General features: G+C 37.6%; 1 protein-coding gene across 5 annotated transcripts in view; it reads right to left on the bottom strand.

Annotated features, from left to right (window-relative positions):
• Positions 1 to 11771: 11771 nt before the first annotated feature.
• Clec7a (C-type lectin domain containing 7A) overlaps positions 11772 to 19334 on the bottom strand; it is an 11401-nt gene continuing 3838 nt past the window's right edge. For 2 of the 5 annotated variants that reach the window (XM_023709490.1, XM_023709491.1), the window contains 3 exons: positions 16897 to 17048; positions 15354 to 15469; positions 11772 to 12609 (listed from right to left, as the gene is read on the bottom strand). In XM_023709490.1, coding sequence (XP_023565258.1) covers positions 12483 to 12609; positions 15354 to 15469; positions 16897 to 17048 — 395 coding nt within the window. In that variant the 3' untranslated portion in view covers positions 11772 to 12482. Of the gene's footprint in view, positions 12610 to 15353; positions 15470 to 16896; positions 17049 to 18612; positions 18751 to 19334 lie in introns of all 5 variants that reach the window. The other 3 variants (XM_004626171.2, XM_023709492.1, XM_023709493.1) reach the window with 3 other exon arrangements.

Genomic DNA, 19334 nt, shown 5'->3' with positions numbered 1-19334 from the left:
TATAATTTGTATACGAGGGAGAGGAAGAGAGAGAGAATATTCCAAATTAAAAAATAAATCTAAAGAGAACTTTTTTCATGAATAACAACTTGTTAAAAGGTAAAACCTAAAAAAATTATTGGTACATTTGCATTAGATTGAATAGATTAGAGAATACTGTAAAAGAGAATAAGGGAGTAAGACTTCAGAAGATGGAAGTAAAATATGAAAGTGAAATGTTAGGAGAAAGATAAAAAGTTAAAAATAACAACAACTGAGGCCAGAAAAAACGTACATGCAAGAAGAGCCTTTAAATATGGTTCTAATGAAACAGCAAATAGAACTCCTGCATTTCCCAAGCTTTGGTACTCAAGAATATCTTTGGTAAATTTTGGTAAACAATGTACATTAACATTTATACTACTTTTCCTTAGGTACTTGATTTTTCAAGAAGAACAGAAATATTCAGTGGCTTAAAGCTCCTGCTTAGGCAGATGCAGGGACCAGGCTTTGAAGGTTCTGGTCCCGCCCCCAAGACGTGCTGAGGCAGCCATTGAAACTGGGCTGGTGGCTCACGCCTGTAATCCCAGCGCTTGGGAGACTGAAAACAGGAGAATCACTACAAGTCCGATCTATGTAGTGAGACCCTGTAGACACTGTACTAAATACATTAAAATAAGAACAGAAAACATTTTTAATATTTAGTGTAGTGACAATGAACCTTTTAAAAACCGCATCTCAAACTGGGTCCCCAAACCCACTGACGTATCACAAAGTGTGAACACTACAATTAAACCTGAATACTGAGAGTTTAGTTCAGAAAAAAAATAATAATAATAATTCTACACTAACGTCTTTTGTCTTAAATGAAAACAAAAAATCTGCATGGCATAGATTTAGCACAACTTATCTAGTGTTTTCCAGGTGCTATTCTCAGATTCTTGGGTTCATCAGTCTAAATTAAAACTATCTTTTTTATTTGTTTGTTTTTTGGCAGAACCAGGGATTGAACTCAGGCCCCTGCGTTGGCCAGGCAAACTCTTATTCCACTGAACCATCTCCCTGACCCCTAAACTGTCCTTTTAGAGTCCTTGTCCATTTTCCCAGAAAAGTTAGTAAATAATACAAGATATCAGACTCCTGTAAGTGTTGTAGCAACTAGAGAGAGAAAAAAGGAGATTAAGAACACTGGGCAGCATGGCAGGCCATTACAGATAGGGTAATCAGAGTAAGCCCACTGAAGTGAAGCTTGGGGTGAGTCTTTGAAGAGATGAGATGGAAAGCCTGTCTGCTGGTGTGCTGCAACTCATTCCAGGAAGGCGCAATGAGCTCCCTCCCTGTGCATTGTTGTTCTGAGGTCATAAAGGAAGACAGAACACAGCAAGCAGTGGGGAGTGGTATTGAGCGTGGTACTGGTTCTTTATAGAAAGAACAAAGACAAGTCCTTGATAGACCAGAGAGTGGGGAGAAGGGGAGACCTCAAGGAGGGCCTGAATCTAGAAGCTTACTTAGTGCACAAAAAAGGCAAAGAGGCAGAGGACCTGAAAAATGCATGTTTGTCATTTCTTTCCGCTGCTTTGTTGCCGCCTGTCGAGCTTCCCACTACCAGTGGATTCTACCTTTTTTCTTTTTTTCTTTCTTTCTTTCACTTTTTTTTTTTGGTCTTCTGTACTCTAATTTCTCTTCAGGAAAATTATTCTACTTGGCTTGCTCAGGACTTGGCCTTTGTCCTTTCATTTTCTGCTCTCAACCCACCTTCAAACAGCAGTAACCCTAACTTCATTAGGGGTACAGAGGCATCGATTGCTCAAGTGATTGACAGGGCAACACTCAGGACCTGACCCTCACTGTCAGGTCCATGTAAGGGCCTAGAGTAGAAATCAAGAGGAATACCCATCAGTGAATCTGCATAGGTCAGCATTTGTAGCTTTGAACTTTGTATCCCCAGCTTCCACGTCCCAGATTTGATCAACTGCAGATTTGAATGGTCTTGAAAGAAGAATTTCTCTGTAGTAAACATATATAAACTTGTGTTTGTCATTGTTGTCTAAACCATTCATTGTAACAATGGTTTTTTGTTGTTGTTTGTTTGTTTTTTAGGGAAGGGTCTGAAGGGTGTTCGTGGTCTCACACTACTAGATTGGAATCATAGTGATCTACCTGTTTACAACCTCCCAAGAGCTGGGTTTGCAGGCGTGCGCCACCACCCCTAGTCTAGTATAACAGTGTTTTACGTAACACTTATACTGACTTAGGTATTGGAAGTAATCTAGTAGTGATTTAACATTTATGGGAGGAGGTAGGTAGGCTATGGATGAACAGTGCTCGATTCTATGTAGTATATTTGAGCATCTGCAGATTTTATGATCAGCAAGGGTTCTGGAACTGGGCACCCTTGGGTACCAAGGAAATACTACTGTGAAAAACTTGTCAGGCATCATAGAGTTACAACACAGGAAGGTTCAGATGTAATTTCATGCAGTTAGATTTTAGTCTTTCATGCCTATATGTTCTATGTCTGAGTATTTAGAAAGGTTGGCATAAAAGCAACATTTTTCCTTAGAAATAGATACAGTGTCTCCTTGTTTGATAGTTAGGAGGTTACCCATAACTCTGAGCTTTTAAAGATTTTTTTTCTGACATGAATTATTTATTTAAAGATAAGTTTTATCAGAACTGGGCATGGTGGCTCATGCCTGTAGTCCCAGCACTCAGGAGGTGAAACAGGAATATCACTGCAAGTTCGACACAGACCTGGGGCTACAAAAGTGAGCACATGGCTGGCCCAAACCACACAGTGAGATTTTGTCTCAAAAAATTAAAAAAAAAAGACAAGTTTTATTTATAATCATACAAATTTTATTTTTTAGTTTTGGCTGTAAGAAAACTGAAGACTTTGTTTTTCAAAGACAGTTTTAGCTATGGAAATAAAAGATTTTTTGAACTTTTATAGTTGTTACTGGGGCTTTTCAGCCTCATTAAACCACAATAGTTGACAATAGTGACACACTAGAGGTGTAGCTGGAGACTGTCAGTAAGGGTCAGGATAGTACTTATAGCCCCCTTTGCATGTTTATCTAAATTATTTTTATTTTTTATATATCTTTATTTTTCTCTTGGGTGTTTAATACTAAGTTAAAGTGAAACCTAGTAGACAGCACAGTCAATTAAGGCTCCTCAGAGTCTCCTTTTGAGCCCATGTACTGACCCTCTTAGTTTTGTCAATGTTTTCTGCCAAGATGAGTTACAGAATTACTTGACCACATGGCTTTCCTTGGAAACACGGGAGATGCTTTTATTTATTTATTTATTTATTTATTTATTTATTTATTTATTTTTGGTGGTGTTGGCATTTCTTTCAGCACAATGTACATTGGTTGACTCCTGTCCTCTGGGGTCTAAAATCTCCCTGTTCAGGAAGTTGGGTGACTGACCAGAGTTGTAGGGTCTAAAGATCTATGTCTGGAGTCCTTGTTGGACTTGGGGAGCCAGGGTCAAAATACTGGTGGATTTTTAGCCCAGCTATCTTTTAATCTTTGGTCCATACACCTCAGTTGTTGAATATACAAGAGGTGAGCTATTTCAGTATTGAAGCAAGTGGAAACAGTAGGTTTAACTACAATATCATATGGGTATTAAACACTTTAAAAAATAAAGCATGACCAGAGAACTGTTATATTTTTTAACCATGATTGTTTTAACAGATAATAGTTATAGTATTATGGGGAAAATTTGAAGTCAAAAGCAAATATAATATTTATCATAACAATTTTATTGACATTTTTAGAACCACTGGTGGGTTTATCTTTAAAATATATGTATTTTTTATTTTAGTATAGAATGCCTTATCACAAAAAAAGCTGTAGATTGTTAGATGGGATATTTGTTCACTGTATGTCCTTTTATTTTTAAACGTATTTGGTTGTTGCAGGGTCTCACTATGCAGTTCAGACTCATAGTGATCCTCCTGCTTTCAACCTCATCAGCACTGGGATTACAGTTGCTCTGGGGGTGGAGTGGCATGGCATGTGATCCCAGGGATCAAACCCTAGTCCCTGCACTTGCTTGAGCAAGTGCTTTAGTCCACTGAGCTATCTCACCAGCCCCTATATCTCCTTATTATTAAGCCAAGTTTGAGAATTTGTTCTTTTACTCTTTTTACTTATATCTGAAAAAACAAATCAAAAATTTTAAATCCTTTAAATTCACCCCAAATTTACAAAATAAAATTTAAAGGTGATGCTTTGGGGACAAACATTGAACTAACTATAATTATTTAAGAAGTACTGTATAGTGGTACATCGGTTCAGGAGAATTTCTGTTTGCAAAGAATTTGGTTTGCAAACAGAAGCCTTTGACAAAATTTTGTTTTGTTTGTAAACTGCCTCAGGTGAAGAACATGACCATGGGCACCTTTCCCTCACAAACATGCAGGTGGCCATCTTTTCCAAAATCGTGCAATGAATTAAGTTCATAAGCTGTGCTACCATTATGTATCTTTACCATCCCTCTGGCGTACTTTTGGGGAGAGATAAAGCACCCTGCTTAGGTTTCTTGCTGTGAGCTTCCAGTCTTATCTTGTGTTCACATGGCATGTGCAGCCCACTGCAAGCCCAAGTTAGGCTGCAGTCTTTGTCACTCACTGCCATTACTAGTCTAAGCATGCTTGTCAGTCACACAGAGGTCCACCACTCATATCCAGAGTGAATATCCTTGCTTAGCACATGGCTACTTTAATCCTCATCAACAGATCCAGGAGTAGACAAAGGGAGGTGTATGTAACAGCTGGGCTTTTACTCAAAACTTTTCCCTAAAGACAGTTGCATCTTGGAACTTGTGAGGGATGCAAGGGACATTTAGAGGGGTTAAAAGCCAGATGTCATAGCCATGCTCACATACTGTTGCTGCACAATCACAAAAGCTTTGCCACCAACAACTTTAGTCAGGATGTCACCAGTATAACAAGATGAGTTTTAGCAACTGTGTGCTTGATAAACACAAATGCATTTAATACACTGGGGGTTAGCAACAATCACCATCGCAGCTTACATGGAAATCCTTATACGTATTTACTGAGTTTGAACACTTAAAGTAGAATATAGGATTTTTTTAAACAAGTTTACAGGGTGTAACTACACTGGTAAGACTAAGAAACATCTTTATAGATCTTACAAGTTTAGAAAACCATGCTATTGATCACTAACAAACTTTTTTCCCAATATGTAACTATGTCCTATTTATATAATAACAAACTATTTGCTTAATCAAATCCAAAATACGTAGATTAAGTTTTTACATGGCAGGACCAAACTTAAAACAAGATGACAAATCATGATCATTTTAAGATCTAGATGTATGTTGTGTAAAATAGGACACTCATTATTTACTTTGTATGTATTAAACTTAGACATTTTAGGTAGGGTTTTTTTGTTTTTGTTTTTTTGTTTTTGTTTTTGTTTTTTGTGGGGTTTTTTTTGGCTCCGAATGCCTTCAGGGCAGGTTTGGCTGGCTTGAGTTGTGGGGACCAAACCACAGCAGCCTGAGCCTGACTGCTTTGTTGAAGCAGCCACTTAAAGAACTGAGCTAAAGGGCAGGCCCCCAAACTTAGAAGTTTTAGCACTATAAACTTAACTTTAAAGCTTGAACTTATACCATTTCTTGCTTTTTTATGCATATGTTGCACATAAACTAAAAAAATATTTAATCAATTATAAATTGATTATTGAAAACATTTCATAATACAAATTTAATTGAACTTTTGGAATTCAGTTTTAGATTTTCTTGGTCGGGAGTACCAGGAATTAAATTCAGGGGCTTGCACTTGCCAGGCAGCCACTGTGCCTACTGAGCTATATCCCTGGACCTAAAATTCAGTTTTAATAAGCAAAGCTTAACAATGGAAAACATAAGAATTATCTTAGTACAATATACAGCCTTTCTAAATCTTTGTAAGTTTAACCTTTAATATCTTAAGAAAGCCTTATTGTTTTACACATAGAGAACCTAACCTTTGACTAATAACCAACTTCAATATGTTATAATAATATATTTGGTAATATTTGTTGGGATGTGTCACTGTATAATTTTGGAAAAAGAAAACAGAGAAAATCTCACCAGTGGACAAGACTAAACAAATATGTTCAGACAGCAACTGGAAGTCCTGTCTAGCAGTTTTTCAGAGCATAAGCAGCCCAAATTTATTTATCGCAACAATTATTTTAGAAGACTTACAGGAAACATATCATAATATTTAATACCTTTTTAATAGTACGTATCATTTTTCACCAAAGAAAAAACATTTCAGATTTTGTATATACACAATAGACATCTTATTGTAAATTTTATCTTGATTAGCTAACAGTCTGAATGAAGACATACTACCAAGATGTCTTTACTCTTTACTTTTATTGATGATTTAAATTAGCCCAGTGCTAAACTGTGTGAACTAAAAAACATTTGGGCTAAAATTGTCTCTGCTCATTTATAAACAAATCTAAGTAGTGATCTTGAAGGATGTTATAGCTGAGATTTTATACTCAGAAACGTATATATTAACCTAAATCATATAAACCCTTTGTGTTATCAAACTTCAAGGATTTATTTGTGTGTCCCATGTAAGCCTCCAGCCCTTTAATCTTCATCCTGTAATGTTTCAAACTGTGTTTTGATATCCCCAAAATCCTAGGTTGTGTGTGTGTGTGTGTGTGTGTGTGTGTGTGTGTGTGTAATATCCAAAAGAACCAGAAGTTTGCAAGCATAAAAATCAAAGGAACAAAAGCCAAACTGACATGAGCTCGCAAAGCTTTAACAAAGCAACTGAAGTTACCTCAATCGGTTTAAATAGATAAACATGAAACACAGAAAACGATTGTTTTTTAAGTCAAAACGTATACTTAGTTGTGTTGGCCACAGATTTTAAAATAATCTCATAAAGATACAGGTGTACAACTACAAAATGACTAGTTAGTACCGTGATTGCTTGTAATAAGCTAACACCAGTTACTGTTAGAGAGAAAGAGAATCCATTTTATACTTTGAAGGTAAGGACTGCTTTAATAATGAATTACCTTGATCTTTGTCTTAGTGTTGGATTAGAGCTACTGAAGAAACTGCTTTTGCTATAGAAAACAGGTATACCACAGTTTCTGAGGTTTAGCATTATTTTCTGTAAAAGAGCGTGGAGATAAGGGTATTACCTTATATTCTTTGTTATTCTCTTTCTCTGTCTCTCTGCCAGTGATGGCAGTAGAGTGGATCTCTGTTCTGGGAGTAGGGAATGGACAATATTAGTCATGCTGTGTGTCAACCCTAACCCTACCCTAACCCTAACCTGGGAGAGTGTCTCCAGGGCCTGATCCTCACTGTGGATAGATGGGCTTGGATTGAATCCATTCTGAGGTCTCCCAGAAATGACAGAAAGCCCTCCTAAGGATATTCCTGAGTTTGACTGTGAGGAGAGAGGGATGGTGGTATCAAGTTCCTTTGGTCTGGAGAAATAGCAGCTTTTCTCCCTTAATTTGAAAGCTTCTCAAGTGAGTTCCAAAACTACCTCACCATACCTTCAGCACTGCCGGTTCTCATAGAGTTGGAATGATAAAATGGCTCATAGATTCTTCCTTAACTTTGACCTTTGTTTTAGCAAATGATTCTTGGAGAACTTGGGAGTTACTTGTTTGATATTGGCTCTATGAACATCGGGGTGGAGACCCAAACACCAAAGACTCTGAGGACTGGGGCACCCTGCCTGAGAGGTGGGACAGAAATCTAACCTGTTCCCAATCCAGTAAATCTATCAAGACATGTCTAAAGATTGGGGTTTGTCATACTAGCAGGGAGAGAAAACTCCAAACCTGTAGCTCAACTCTTCACCGAGTTTTAAGGGAAGGTTTTGATGGAATCATCTCAGGCCATGCTGGAAAAAAAGAACACCAAGAGTTTTTCTCTCTTCTCACAGAAGAGTGCAGGTGAGATGGTAGATAGTGGAGATTTCCTCCACTGGATAGCCAGCTGGGTTATCAGGACTCAGCTTACACCAGATGCCTTTTGGATACCCCCTGTGGAGGAGCCCTGGCTAGGGTCTTCCAGTTGCTTTCCAGCTTTCACCAGACCTATGAAATGCTGGATCTGTGTCTGCAAAGGAATCCAGACGCCTGTCTGGCTAACATTCTCATTGTCTTCAGTGGGAAATTAGCCAGAAAATGCTTGAGAACCTATTCTTCACATTAAGCATGGAAATCTAATTGACCATTAACTGGCTGGCAAAGTACCCACTGTTTCCTAAATTTCTCTAAAGGGGCAGGGAGGGTAGATGTGTGACGCACATTATGCTTACCTCTCCAGAGATAAGATGAATCCCATGCAGGGTGCCCAAGATGCAAGCAGCACCCTCCCTTTGTGTTCTTTTTCTGAGACAGTGAAGAAGGATGGGACAGAAAACAGCAAGCAGGGGGCACAGTATCAGATGCAGTCTGTTAGATGGAACAAGAAAAGCCCTTGATAGACAAGAGAGACAAGAGGAACTCCAAGTGAGGACCTAAATCTGGAAGCATAGGTCGTGTATACAAACCAGGAGACAAATGGGCAGAGGACTCACAGAAATGCAGGTTTGCTGCTGCTTGCCGTTGCCAGCGTGTTCTATTTTCTATCTTTTGCATGATCATTTTCCTGAGACTTATCTTACTTTGCCTTTACTGTACTCAGGCCTTTGTCCCTTTTTCCTTTATTTTCTGGTCCAGGGATTGAACTCAGGCCCTTGTGCTTGCCTGGCAAGCACTTACTCTACTGAGCTATCTCCCTGGCCCATATCTTCTGGTCTTAATGAAGATGGGAAGGGTGAGCATTCCTGATATGACTGAGAAACCATAGAAAAGCCCATGTCCTTTTTTTTTTTTTCTTTTTTCTTTTTGTATTTTAGGGAAGGGTGTACAGGGTGTTCAAGGACTCACTACTACATCAGACTCATAGTGCTCCTCCTGTTTACAGCCTCCCAAGAGCTGAGATTACAGGCACTCGCCACCACACCCAGTCTCATTTGCCATCCCAACCTGCCCTAGGGGTGGGGTTAGCACAGTAGGCCCAGAGATTGTAAACCTGGCCCCTGTTCCTGACACTTTAATCCACTGAGCTATCTGGACGGCCCATGTTCTGGGTAGAACAAATGAAGAATAGAGAAGCACAAGACAGCTCGGAGAGCAGAAAGGAAGTGGAGTAGGTGGAATCTTCTGGACCATCATAAAAGTATGTGCTCATTTTGCTTGTTATTATTACTAGGAAACATATAAGTCATGGAGAATTTTAAATAAAAAAATGAATTATTTGATTTAAACGTGCTTGCAAAGGTGCTGTAGAGGAACAAGGATGAAGTCTAGAAGACGCCTTCAGAAATTACTAGCATAATGCAGGCAAGCAAAAATGTCACCCTTCCAAAGGCATTTCCTCTATTGTAATTGCTACCCATCTGGAATGTACGCTCTAGACTTGGGTTCAGCTAGCAGCTCTTTCTTCTTCTGTCTCATGAGAAAAGTGCATTTCCTTTCATTCACGTGTGTGTTTCTATAAAAACTGCAACATAGACTATGTGGCAATAGGCCAGAAATAGAATATTTTGGACAACCTCCATCAGTCTTGCTTTATATCATTACTATTCTTATCAACTTATTCAGCTAGTGTTTGTTCATCATTTTTTATTCTCTTTAAAAAATAAAAAGTAAAATATTTGGAATTTGTTCAAAAATCCCATCTTAGGTTCTAATTAAATAACATTTAACTAGTTAGCTATATTTCATATGCTCTCACACTGAATTATCGTGGTCTTCTCGACTTTCTTTTTCTCAGAGAGTGGTAATATAAATTTGCAAATTGAAAGATGAAAGTAAATGTCAGAAAGCTCTGCTCTTTTCCCTTGGGTTTTTAAAAAATAGTTAAGAACCCACATTTATTTTTCAATTCACAACTACTACACATTTGCCCTACATAGTGTCAAACTCATCTATACTTTTGGAAGAAGTGCGGGTTCTGACAACTATTCCTATATAAAAGGCAGAATTCAGAGTATTAAGATTCTTAAGTAAGCATTTTTTTTTTCGGTACCCGGGATTGAACTCAGGACCCTGCACTTGCCAGGCAAGTGCTTATTCTACTTAGCTATCTCCCCAGCCCAGCAATTTTTATATTGAGGTAAATTTTTTTCCCAAAATTTTATTGATAAACAGTTTCAAATCAAATCGGAAGTACAGTTTCAACAAATAACACATTGCATATATTCTTCTTAGTGGTTAATTGCTGTACAAGATGCAGACTTGAGATCCTATTTACAAACACCATTAGAACAAATTATGTTGAGGTAAAATTAACACAACACAGGGTGGGCCAGCTAGCTCTGCAGACTAAAGCACCAGCTGAGGCAGAGCACAGAGCCCAGGGTTGGATCCTGGGCGTGCCCCGCAGGTCCTGGGTGTGCTGAGATGGTGATCGAGACTGGGCGTGGTGGTGCATGCCTGTAATCCCAGCACTTGGGAGGCTGAAAGCAGGAGAATCACTACAAGTCAGGTCTACGTAGTGAGACCCTGTAGATCCTGTAGACCCTGTGCTAAATACATTTTTTAAAAAAATGCAACCCAAAATTACATTTATAGTGAACAATTAGGTGATTGTGGCACAATTCCTTTTCACAGTTTAACAAGTGCACAGTTATGAGTGCCTCTCAACAATACCGAAATCCCCACAGTCCAGGGGATTAACAACTGCACTGCTACCACACAGCGGATCTAATGCATAGATTCCAGGCTCTTGTGTATGGCTAGCAAAGAATTGGAAGTGTATATCCACTGGTAAAAGAAAATTCAGCCACATTTATTGAAGATAATGGGAAAATATGTTCAGGACAGGGGTGGCCAGAAAAGGGGTGTTGGGGTGACATGGAAACAAAAGACACCGCATATAAATATGTTGTGGATTTGGATTTGAGAAGATGTACAGCTCAGGCCTGGCACCACTCAATGGATTTCTGGATAATATTGACAGGAATGATTGACAGGTACTGAGTCATCTTCAGGGTCTTTCAACATGCATGCATGTGCAGAGTCCACTCTGAATCACACGGCATGCAGTCCCTACTTGTGAACCTTTAAGGATGTTCAAGTAGGGAAAAGGTTACTGGAGGCCAAGCCATGAGTTTGAACACACATGTGTCTGGCCCAAATCTTAGAGATTTCCTTGTCTTTGTTGTTTTATTTCTCATTCTTTGAGCACATTGGAAGATGATTGTCCCTGGAGGGTTGCTCAAATTCAAGTGGGTGGAAGGGAGTGGTCCACTATCCTTAATTTTTCCACCTGTACTAAAACCAGTGAGAAAGTGTAAAGGAGCATGAGACAAATCAGCACATAAAGAAATAGATAAATTACAATAGTACTTTTTACAATAATTAATTTCACCTAAGAATAGGTGAAAATCTCAAAGTAGTATATCATAAGAACAGGAAAACATGTTTAATACTGCACCATACTAACACTCTTGGCAATAAGCTTGGTTACATTTTAAAATCATATTCCAGTCTTACTTTTAATTATAATGTTTTAAAAAGAGAATGCTTTCCCATAAGAGTAATTTTCCAATAAATTACATTATACAGGATTCTATTAGAGACATACAGTTTTAATATCTGAGTTATTTCACTGAGAAAAGAAGTTGGAGTGGCTACTTTTTGATGATGACAATCACAACCATAAGCATTCCCCATATGAATCCATTGATCTCATTGATCACTTTGATCCATTGATCCATTGATAACATTGATCACATTGATGAAAGTAGTAACTGACTGTAGTAAAGTTTCTTCCAATTCTTCACTTAATAATTCAGAAGTACAGTGGTACCTCAGTTCAGGAACTTAATTTACTCCATGGTTATGAAAAGATGCCCATGCTCATGTTCATGCAGGAAGGATGACTGTGGTCATGTTTGTCACCTGATGCAGAGTTTACAAACAAAAACAAAATTTTGCCAAATGCTTTGGTTTATGAACCAAACTCTTTGCAAACAAAAGTGTTCATGAACCAAGGCACTGCTGTACATTTTGTCATCTACCTATGTCTGTTACGTTGGAAATCTAGGACCAAGTCATGGAAGCACACATTACGTCCTCTAGGGGCACTTTCTGGAATAAGAAAGGATTCTGGAAGAGCCAGAAACCAAGATTACCTTGAAGCACCAAGGCCTTGTGGTTTATTCCTTGAAAATACTAAAACAATCTTACAATAAAATTCAAACTTTGTGCCCTAACTCCATGTCTAAGACTCTAGCTACTAAAACTTAATATTAGCTTCCCCCATGGAGTTGACAAGTACAGAAATCACAGCCTTTCATCCTATTTCTCAGCTAAGACTCAAGTTTTCCAAGCTGTCAATCCTTACAGCATTTAGTTTGACCTCAAATGCCATTCCTTTTGCTTTGCTTTTTGTCATCCTTACAATGTCAACTATTTTTCTCTTTCATCTCTTCATCCTCACAGCAGCTTCTCACAGATAGTGAATGAGAAAATATTACAGGATTGGTCATAAGCATTCCCCATATGAATCCATACACAATTGTGAGTTGTGCTTTCCTCTGTAGCTGTGCTCCTGATTTGAAATCTGTTAAAATACAATACAGTGATGCAATTAGCAAAACGAAAGGAATACTGGTTCCCAGAGCTAAAATTAAAATACCAGTGAACAGAATTTTGAAGTGTCTATATTACTAGAAAAGGAGTCTGAATTTAATTTAATTTAATTTAATTTAATGCAACTGTTGGTATTTCATGAGTAATACTGTCTTTTTTGCATTAATTATAGAGTCAATTCTTTATAAAAAAGTCAAATGACAGGTTTCCTCACTGTGTTTTGCTTCTTATGGTACTGCAGATGGTTGGCTTCACACCGAGCCATATACCCCACCTTTAAAAAAAATTATTTGCAGAAAAGGTCTCACATGGGTCACTAATTTATACAGGCTAAGCTTGAACTTGCAGTCCTCCCACTCCTACTCCCAGACTGCTGGAACTAGACATGTGTGCCACCACAGAAAATCTAACTGCAATGAATGTTCTGTAGAAGAAATAGAAAAGGATGTTCTCCGGGTTTAAGAAAATGACTTGAACTGTAAGTTAGAGAAGTTGGAAATCAATAAGAAATATGTAAGCAAATATCAATGAACATGGACTGCATAAACATGTCTATGTGTACACACACACACACACACACACACAGACATATATCTCCAATGTAGCTATATTTTGCTCAAAGAGGATATCAATTGTAGAATGTACCACTTATTCCATCTAACACTCTGAAATGAAGTTTACCCAAGACTTTTCAAAATCTAGAAATCAAAGAATTATTTTGTGGTAGGAGCAAATGAAAAGTAAAACTGCCGCACAGAAAAGAAGAGAATGCTGATTTCTGGATCTTGCTACCTGATGAAGATAGGAAAAAAAATTAACTCCCTTGAAAATATGGTGCTGCAAACTAATATTCATACTAATACTAATATTTGCTTCTTTAAACTCTACAGTAGCACAAGTAGAGAATTTCATTCAGAACAGTGTCAAGTTTCTACGGCCCATCTTTGATTGGCAGAAGCAAATGCTAATGACAGAGCTCAACTTCAGTTCTTCAGTGATTGTCAAAGGTTTTGATAAGACATATATTATTTTTATAGATTAAAATGTGAAAACAGTGTGTTTAATAGCATTAAAATACACCTATGTAGCATCAAAATAAGTGAGGAAGGCCTCAAAAGAGTGTTCTAAGAATTCTACATTGATCAGGAAAAGCATAAGAATTCCACTTCATATTAGATTTTGAAGTACAAAAATTAGATTTTATTAAGTAAAGAACATGCACTGTAATTGTTAAGGAAGCTACTGTGTGATTAGTAATAGAACTTCAAATTAAGAAAAGAAACAAGAGCGAAATATAATTTAAAAAGTATTAAATTAGTCCTCAAAAAAGGAAAGAAAGAAAAGAAAATGTAACACTGAGTGGGCAGATACAATTCTAAACCTACATGTTCATAATCATACAGATTCAGTATACCATATTAAATAATTACAGAACTATACATATAATCATGGTGGGCATTTTAACACAATTCTTTTGCATGAGAAAAGCAAACAAAAGAAAGTATCCTGGGATTACAATGAAAATCAGATAGCATTTTGAACTTAATGACAATGAGAAGACATTACAAATGTATAGTTTTATTTTTATTTATTTTTTTTAAATATTTATTTATTTTTATTTATTACATTTATTTATTGTGTGTGTGTGGCCAGCTCAGCCCACCAGGGGGCGGGTCTGGCTGGCATGTGGTGCTGGGGATCGAACCGCGGTCCCTGTGCTTTGCCAAGCTTGTTTCAAGTAGGTGCTTTAGACCACTGAGCCATCTCTCCAGCCCACAAATGTATAGTTTTAACTGAAGGAAAAGGAAGCTTCATGAATCAAGCTTCCAATGCAAAAGGTTAAAAGGTAGCAAACTGAATATAAATGAAAAATATTAGATAAAAGGAAATAATAAAGATCAGAATCAAAATTAATGAAAGAAATTAGAAAGAGACTCTACCAAAGTCAAAAGTTGTGGGGTTTTATTGAGGGAGATTAATTAAATGGAACCATATGCCTAATAAGATTAAGAGGGTAAAAAAGAAATAGTCACACACACATACTGGCAAACATGTTATTGATAGGAACTTATTCCTTGATCTTGCCACCAGATGGAAGTGGTTATAATTTCATATTTTATAGATATTAGCAGAAAATCAAATGATGACTGCAATTAGAAAGATTTCAACACACAATAAGGAAAAATTCTTAATCATACAAATGTGAAATAGTTTCAAAACCTTATGAAATAAGAGATGTTGTTTTTAGCTAAATGATAATAGCTTCACTCACTCTGGGTAAGACACTGTACTCATGACTTTACTTTTATACCCTTTCCTCACAACTCTAAGTAGTAGACTTTTTATAGTCTCATTGATAGATAAGGGCAGTGACACTCCTGAGAAATGGAATGACTTATTGAATGTCACACAAACAGTGAGTGGACTGAAGCCCATTCTCTTAATCTCCCAGGTGATACTGAGCCAAGAGTCTGCTGCTGGATTGAGCAACTTCAAACAGATGCCGGGTGTCCTCCTGCAAGATGGCCACAGGCACACTTGGGTCCACAGCACTCGCGTCCACCCTTGCACTCCGCAGGCCTCCTCCACCCTGCTCTGCCCCCGCCCACCACCTCTCACCGCTGAGTCTTTTGGTCAGTAAATCAGGTTCTCAGTGCACGAAGTGATGCTGTGCTTTTATCTGTGTGAGAAAGTTTTGTCTCTGGAGGGACTTACAAGTTAGAGAAAGTGGATCCATCCTCCCAGAGCCATGGTGCCTCAGTCTGATTACGAGAAAGCCCAATCCAAAAGGAGTTAGTAGTATAGGAAGACACTTCTCCTACTATAAATTCCTGTAGTGAAATAAAGTACAAACACACATCAGAGAGAAAAAGAAAAATGTTATCATGGATGGGGGCGAAATAGACAACTGAGTGTATACATTGGTAAACACTGCACATGCAACCTAGAGAGCTACCAATAACTGAGTGTCACTGTCACAATTTTCTCACAAAAAAACAGACTGATGATGTAAATTAAAAACAGATTTCTAATATTCATGTGCTGCTTCCATTTGATGAACTCAATAAAATCCAAAGATGACAAAGTCTGTGGGCAAATTTTATGGCTCATAAGTCACTTTTTAATCCATATTAGATATTAATGCTAGCCTTTTCCAGATATGCCTTCCAGAATTGCTTAGCACCTTAAAATTAACTTAGTCCCATCTGGGCATGCCTATAATCCCAGTACTTGGGAGGCTGAAGCAGGAGGATAGCTGTGAGTTCAAGGCCAATCTGGGCTACATAAGTGAGTTCAAGGCTAGCTGGCATTACATAATGAGACTCTGCCTTATAAAAATAATAGACATAATTTAGTCTCACTGCATGTTTTATAAATAATCTGGATTTCAATGAAGATGTTTGAATTGTTGTCAGATTTAAGATGATTTGTTAGCAATTATAGTCTTATCTAAAGGCCCTACAGATCTCTGGTATAATAGAAATCCTCCAAAATTCTGCCTTGGCTAAATATCTGCTTTCATGAACAGTATGAACTTCAAGTGTTTGGTATGATATTACAGAAACAAAAGTGGAGAGCAGTGAACGTAGGTGTGGAAGTAAGAAATTAGTCAAGATTTATGATATGAGATTTTTCTTATTAATCCTTTCCAGGGCTCATCAAAGACCTACCTTTCATTCGTGAGGCACATTGGAAGTCTCACTTTTTGAAAAATTTCTTATGACCACAGGGATATCACTACACCTATATATTATTAGTCGCCAGTATCAGATACTTAGGCTTTGACAAATTTTAGTCTTTTAACACAAATTTTCATGCAAACCCACTAATAGCAAGGTTACTTTTTAAATCATTTTTTCCTTTTCCCAGTATCTTGAACATGCAAATGATTTATAACTTTGTATTGTCATCGCTACTGTTTTTCTTCATAATTCTGGTGACTAACAAAAAAGTCTTTATTTTACTCCACCAAATCTAGAAATTAAAATAAGATGAACAAAAATGAGCAGAGGCCTGGTTGTTGTAGTAAATATGGAGTACATATGAAAAGATTTTAAAGTGAAACATGATTAGTTTCCGTTATTATGTTAATTGAATAGGTCATGCCTTTGGAATGCTTCCTGTTTGCTAATAGTGCAATTACATAGAAAATAACTGTCTCTGGGGAGCACTGTTGACCTGGAATCACCTGTAGCATTCTGCTCCATACCAGAGCAGTATCTGCAGTTGGGATCCTCTACCTGAACCCTCCACTTACAAATTCTTTCAACGTGTCTATCTTTATGAGATGGGAGCCCAGCTGGGAGCACCTTCTTTTACTTCCATGCCAGGAATCCTGTGAAATGATGACGTGGTAACAGCTCTTCTCATGTGCAATCCAGTTAGGTGGACAGGTGCTGGAAAAGACTCCTGGAAAGAAAAGCCAATGGCCATGAAGTTCGGAGGATACCAAGTCCTTCTTCTCAAACTAGCACTATGCATCCTTAACAAATAGAGTAGTCATGGTCAATTTTATTTTAAATTCAAACTACAAGGTTATTATTTTACTGAACAATTTAAATCTCCTTGCTCTTTAAAAAATTTAAAAATTAAGTGATTATACTGTTTTAGAGAGGCAACAACCGTTCCTTTTTGACTTGTCTTTCATTATATTCAATTCATCCCAGATCTCAATGTCTCTCTTTCAATTCCCTAAAATACATGTACTCAAAATATCAGTCACTGGAGAACACAGTAATTTGATGTTATTTAAGTTATTTTATGATAAGAGGCACGTTGTAAATTGTGGCATTCCAAAGTATGAATGCCTAAAAGCAACTGGGTCTTACTCCAAAGTACTCTGCTATGCATTATTAGCTACTTCATAAAAATTATGAGGAAATGTGAATCCAGAGATGAGAAATTGAAGAGAAAATACTGTCTTAATCAATTATGATATGATCAGAAGTGAAGTGTGTGTATAAAATTGTAATTAAGCCAATGAAATTATGTGATTAAAGTCATTTAATCAGAGTTTTCAGGGATATGTGTATTAGGTATATCTCTTTTGAATGTTTTTAATTTAGTACCTTAATTCTTGTCAAGGGCTGGTGAGATAGCTCAGTGGTCTAACACACCTATTTAGGCAAGCTTTGGCAAGTGCAGGGACCACCATAATAACTTTGGCAAGTTATTATGAAAATAACATCATAAAATAACTCCATTCTCAGCACCACATGCCCCACCAGCCCTGCCCCCAGGGTGGGCTGAGCCAGTCATTAAAAAAAAAAATTGTCAGTATTTTTACTTTTTTATTTTTCTCCGACCATTCTTATTTTCTCATGGCCTATTTCTTATTCTAATGGTATCACTTAGAAAACAGCAGTTTCCAGGCTAGGGAGATAGCTCGGGCATCTAAGCACCTGCCTGACAAGCACAAGGATCCAGGTTTGATCCCTGGTACAACATACTGTGCTAAGCCTCAAGTCCCAGGCGTGCCCTGCTGGCCCCCAAAACCAAATACAATGAAGCACGCCTGTCATCCCAGCACTGGGGTGGCTGGGCAGGAAGATCAGTGCAAGTCTGAGCTGCGCAGTGAGACTCTGTTCTAAATGAATGAATGAATAAATAAATAAATAAATAAATAAATAAATGATTAAAAGAGAGCATCCATTCCCTATGGGGAAAGAATGCTTTTCAATCCTGTGCTTCAAATTGTATAATCTCCTGTAACCTACAGAACTAGCTAGTGATAAATAAGTTACTGATTTTTAAAAACAAATCTTATACATTTCAGTCAAATGCATTTTTTAATAACCACTATACATTATAGAGGCACATTAAACTGTGTTAATATTGGTAAAAGCGCCTGTATTGAATTATAATCATTGAATGTAAGCATACTTAGTCCCATTTCATTCCCCTACCCCGGGGCTGTAACACTGAGAGGTTAATTCTGTTGGATGAAGGAGTCCATTACAACTGTAACCCTTGCCTGTGGTTTTGAGAGCTTTGGTAAGAGCCGCATTCTCTTCTAAAGATGATTTTGTGGGTTGATTTTGGTACTCTTTGTTTCTTGACAGAGAGTTGTCTTTCTCTAATGAGCTGCTCCCTGAATTGGATCTCCAAAAGACTTTACATACCAAAACAAACAAACAAACAAACAAAAGTAACAGGAGAAAAAGTCACTTCGATATGCTTGAAAATTGAATTTTCATTTTTTAAATTTTGTTTCTCTTTTTGAGACAGTCTCACTATGCAGTTCAGGCTGGCCTTGTACTCACTTTGTAGCCCAAGTTGCTCTAGAACTCACAATGATCCTCCTGCCTCTGCAACCAGAGTGCTGGGATTGCAGGCATGTGCCACCATGCCTGGCAAAAACTAAAATTTTGCAGTTCATATGTTAAATGGCATATGAAGGACATATATGTGATTGGCAATTATAAATAGTGGTGGAGAGGTGAAAAAAATTGACAGACATAATAAATGGAAAAAAAAATAACTTCTACAAAGGAGTTGTGAAAAGAAAAATAAACCAGGCATGGTGGCACACTCCTATATTCCCAGCACTCGGAAGGCTGAGGCAGGAGGATTGTTGCAAGTTTGAGACCAGTCTGGTCTACAAAGTTAACTTAAGACCAGCTTGAACTGCATAGCAAGACCTTGTCTCCAAAAGAAGAGTGGAGAGAGAGAGAGAGAGAGAGAGAGAGAGAGAGA

The sequence above is a fragment of the Octodon degus genome, unplaced genomic scaffold (assembly GCF_000260255.1).
Source record: "Octodon degus isolate 3935 unplaced genomic scaffold, OctDeg1.0 scaffold00012, whole genome shotgun sequence".
NCBI lineage: Eukaryota > Metazoa > Chordata > Mammalia > Rodentia > Octodontidae > Octodon > Octodon degus.
This window is presented reverse-complemented; position numbering and strand designations above follow the sequence as displayed.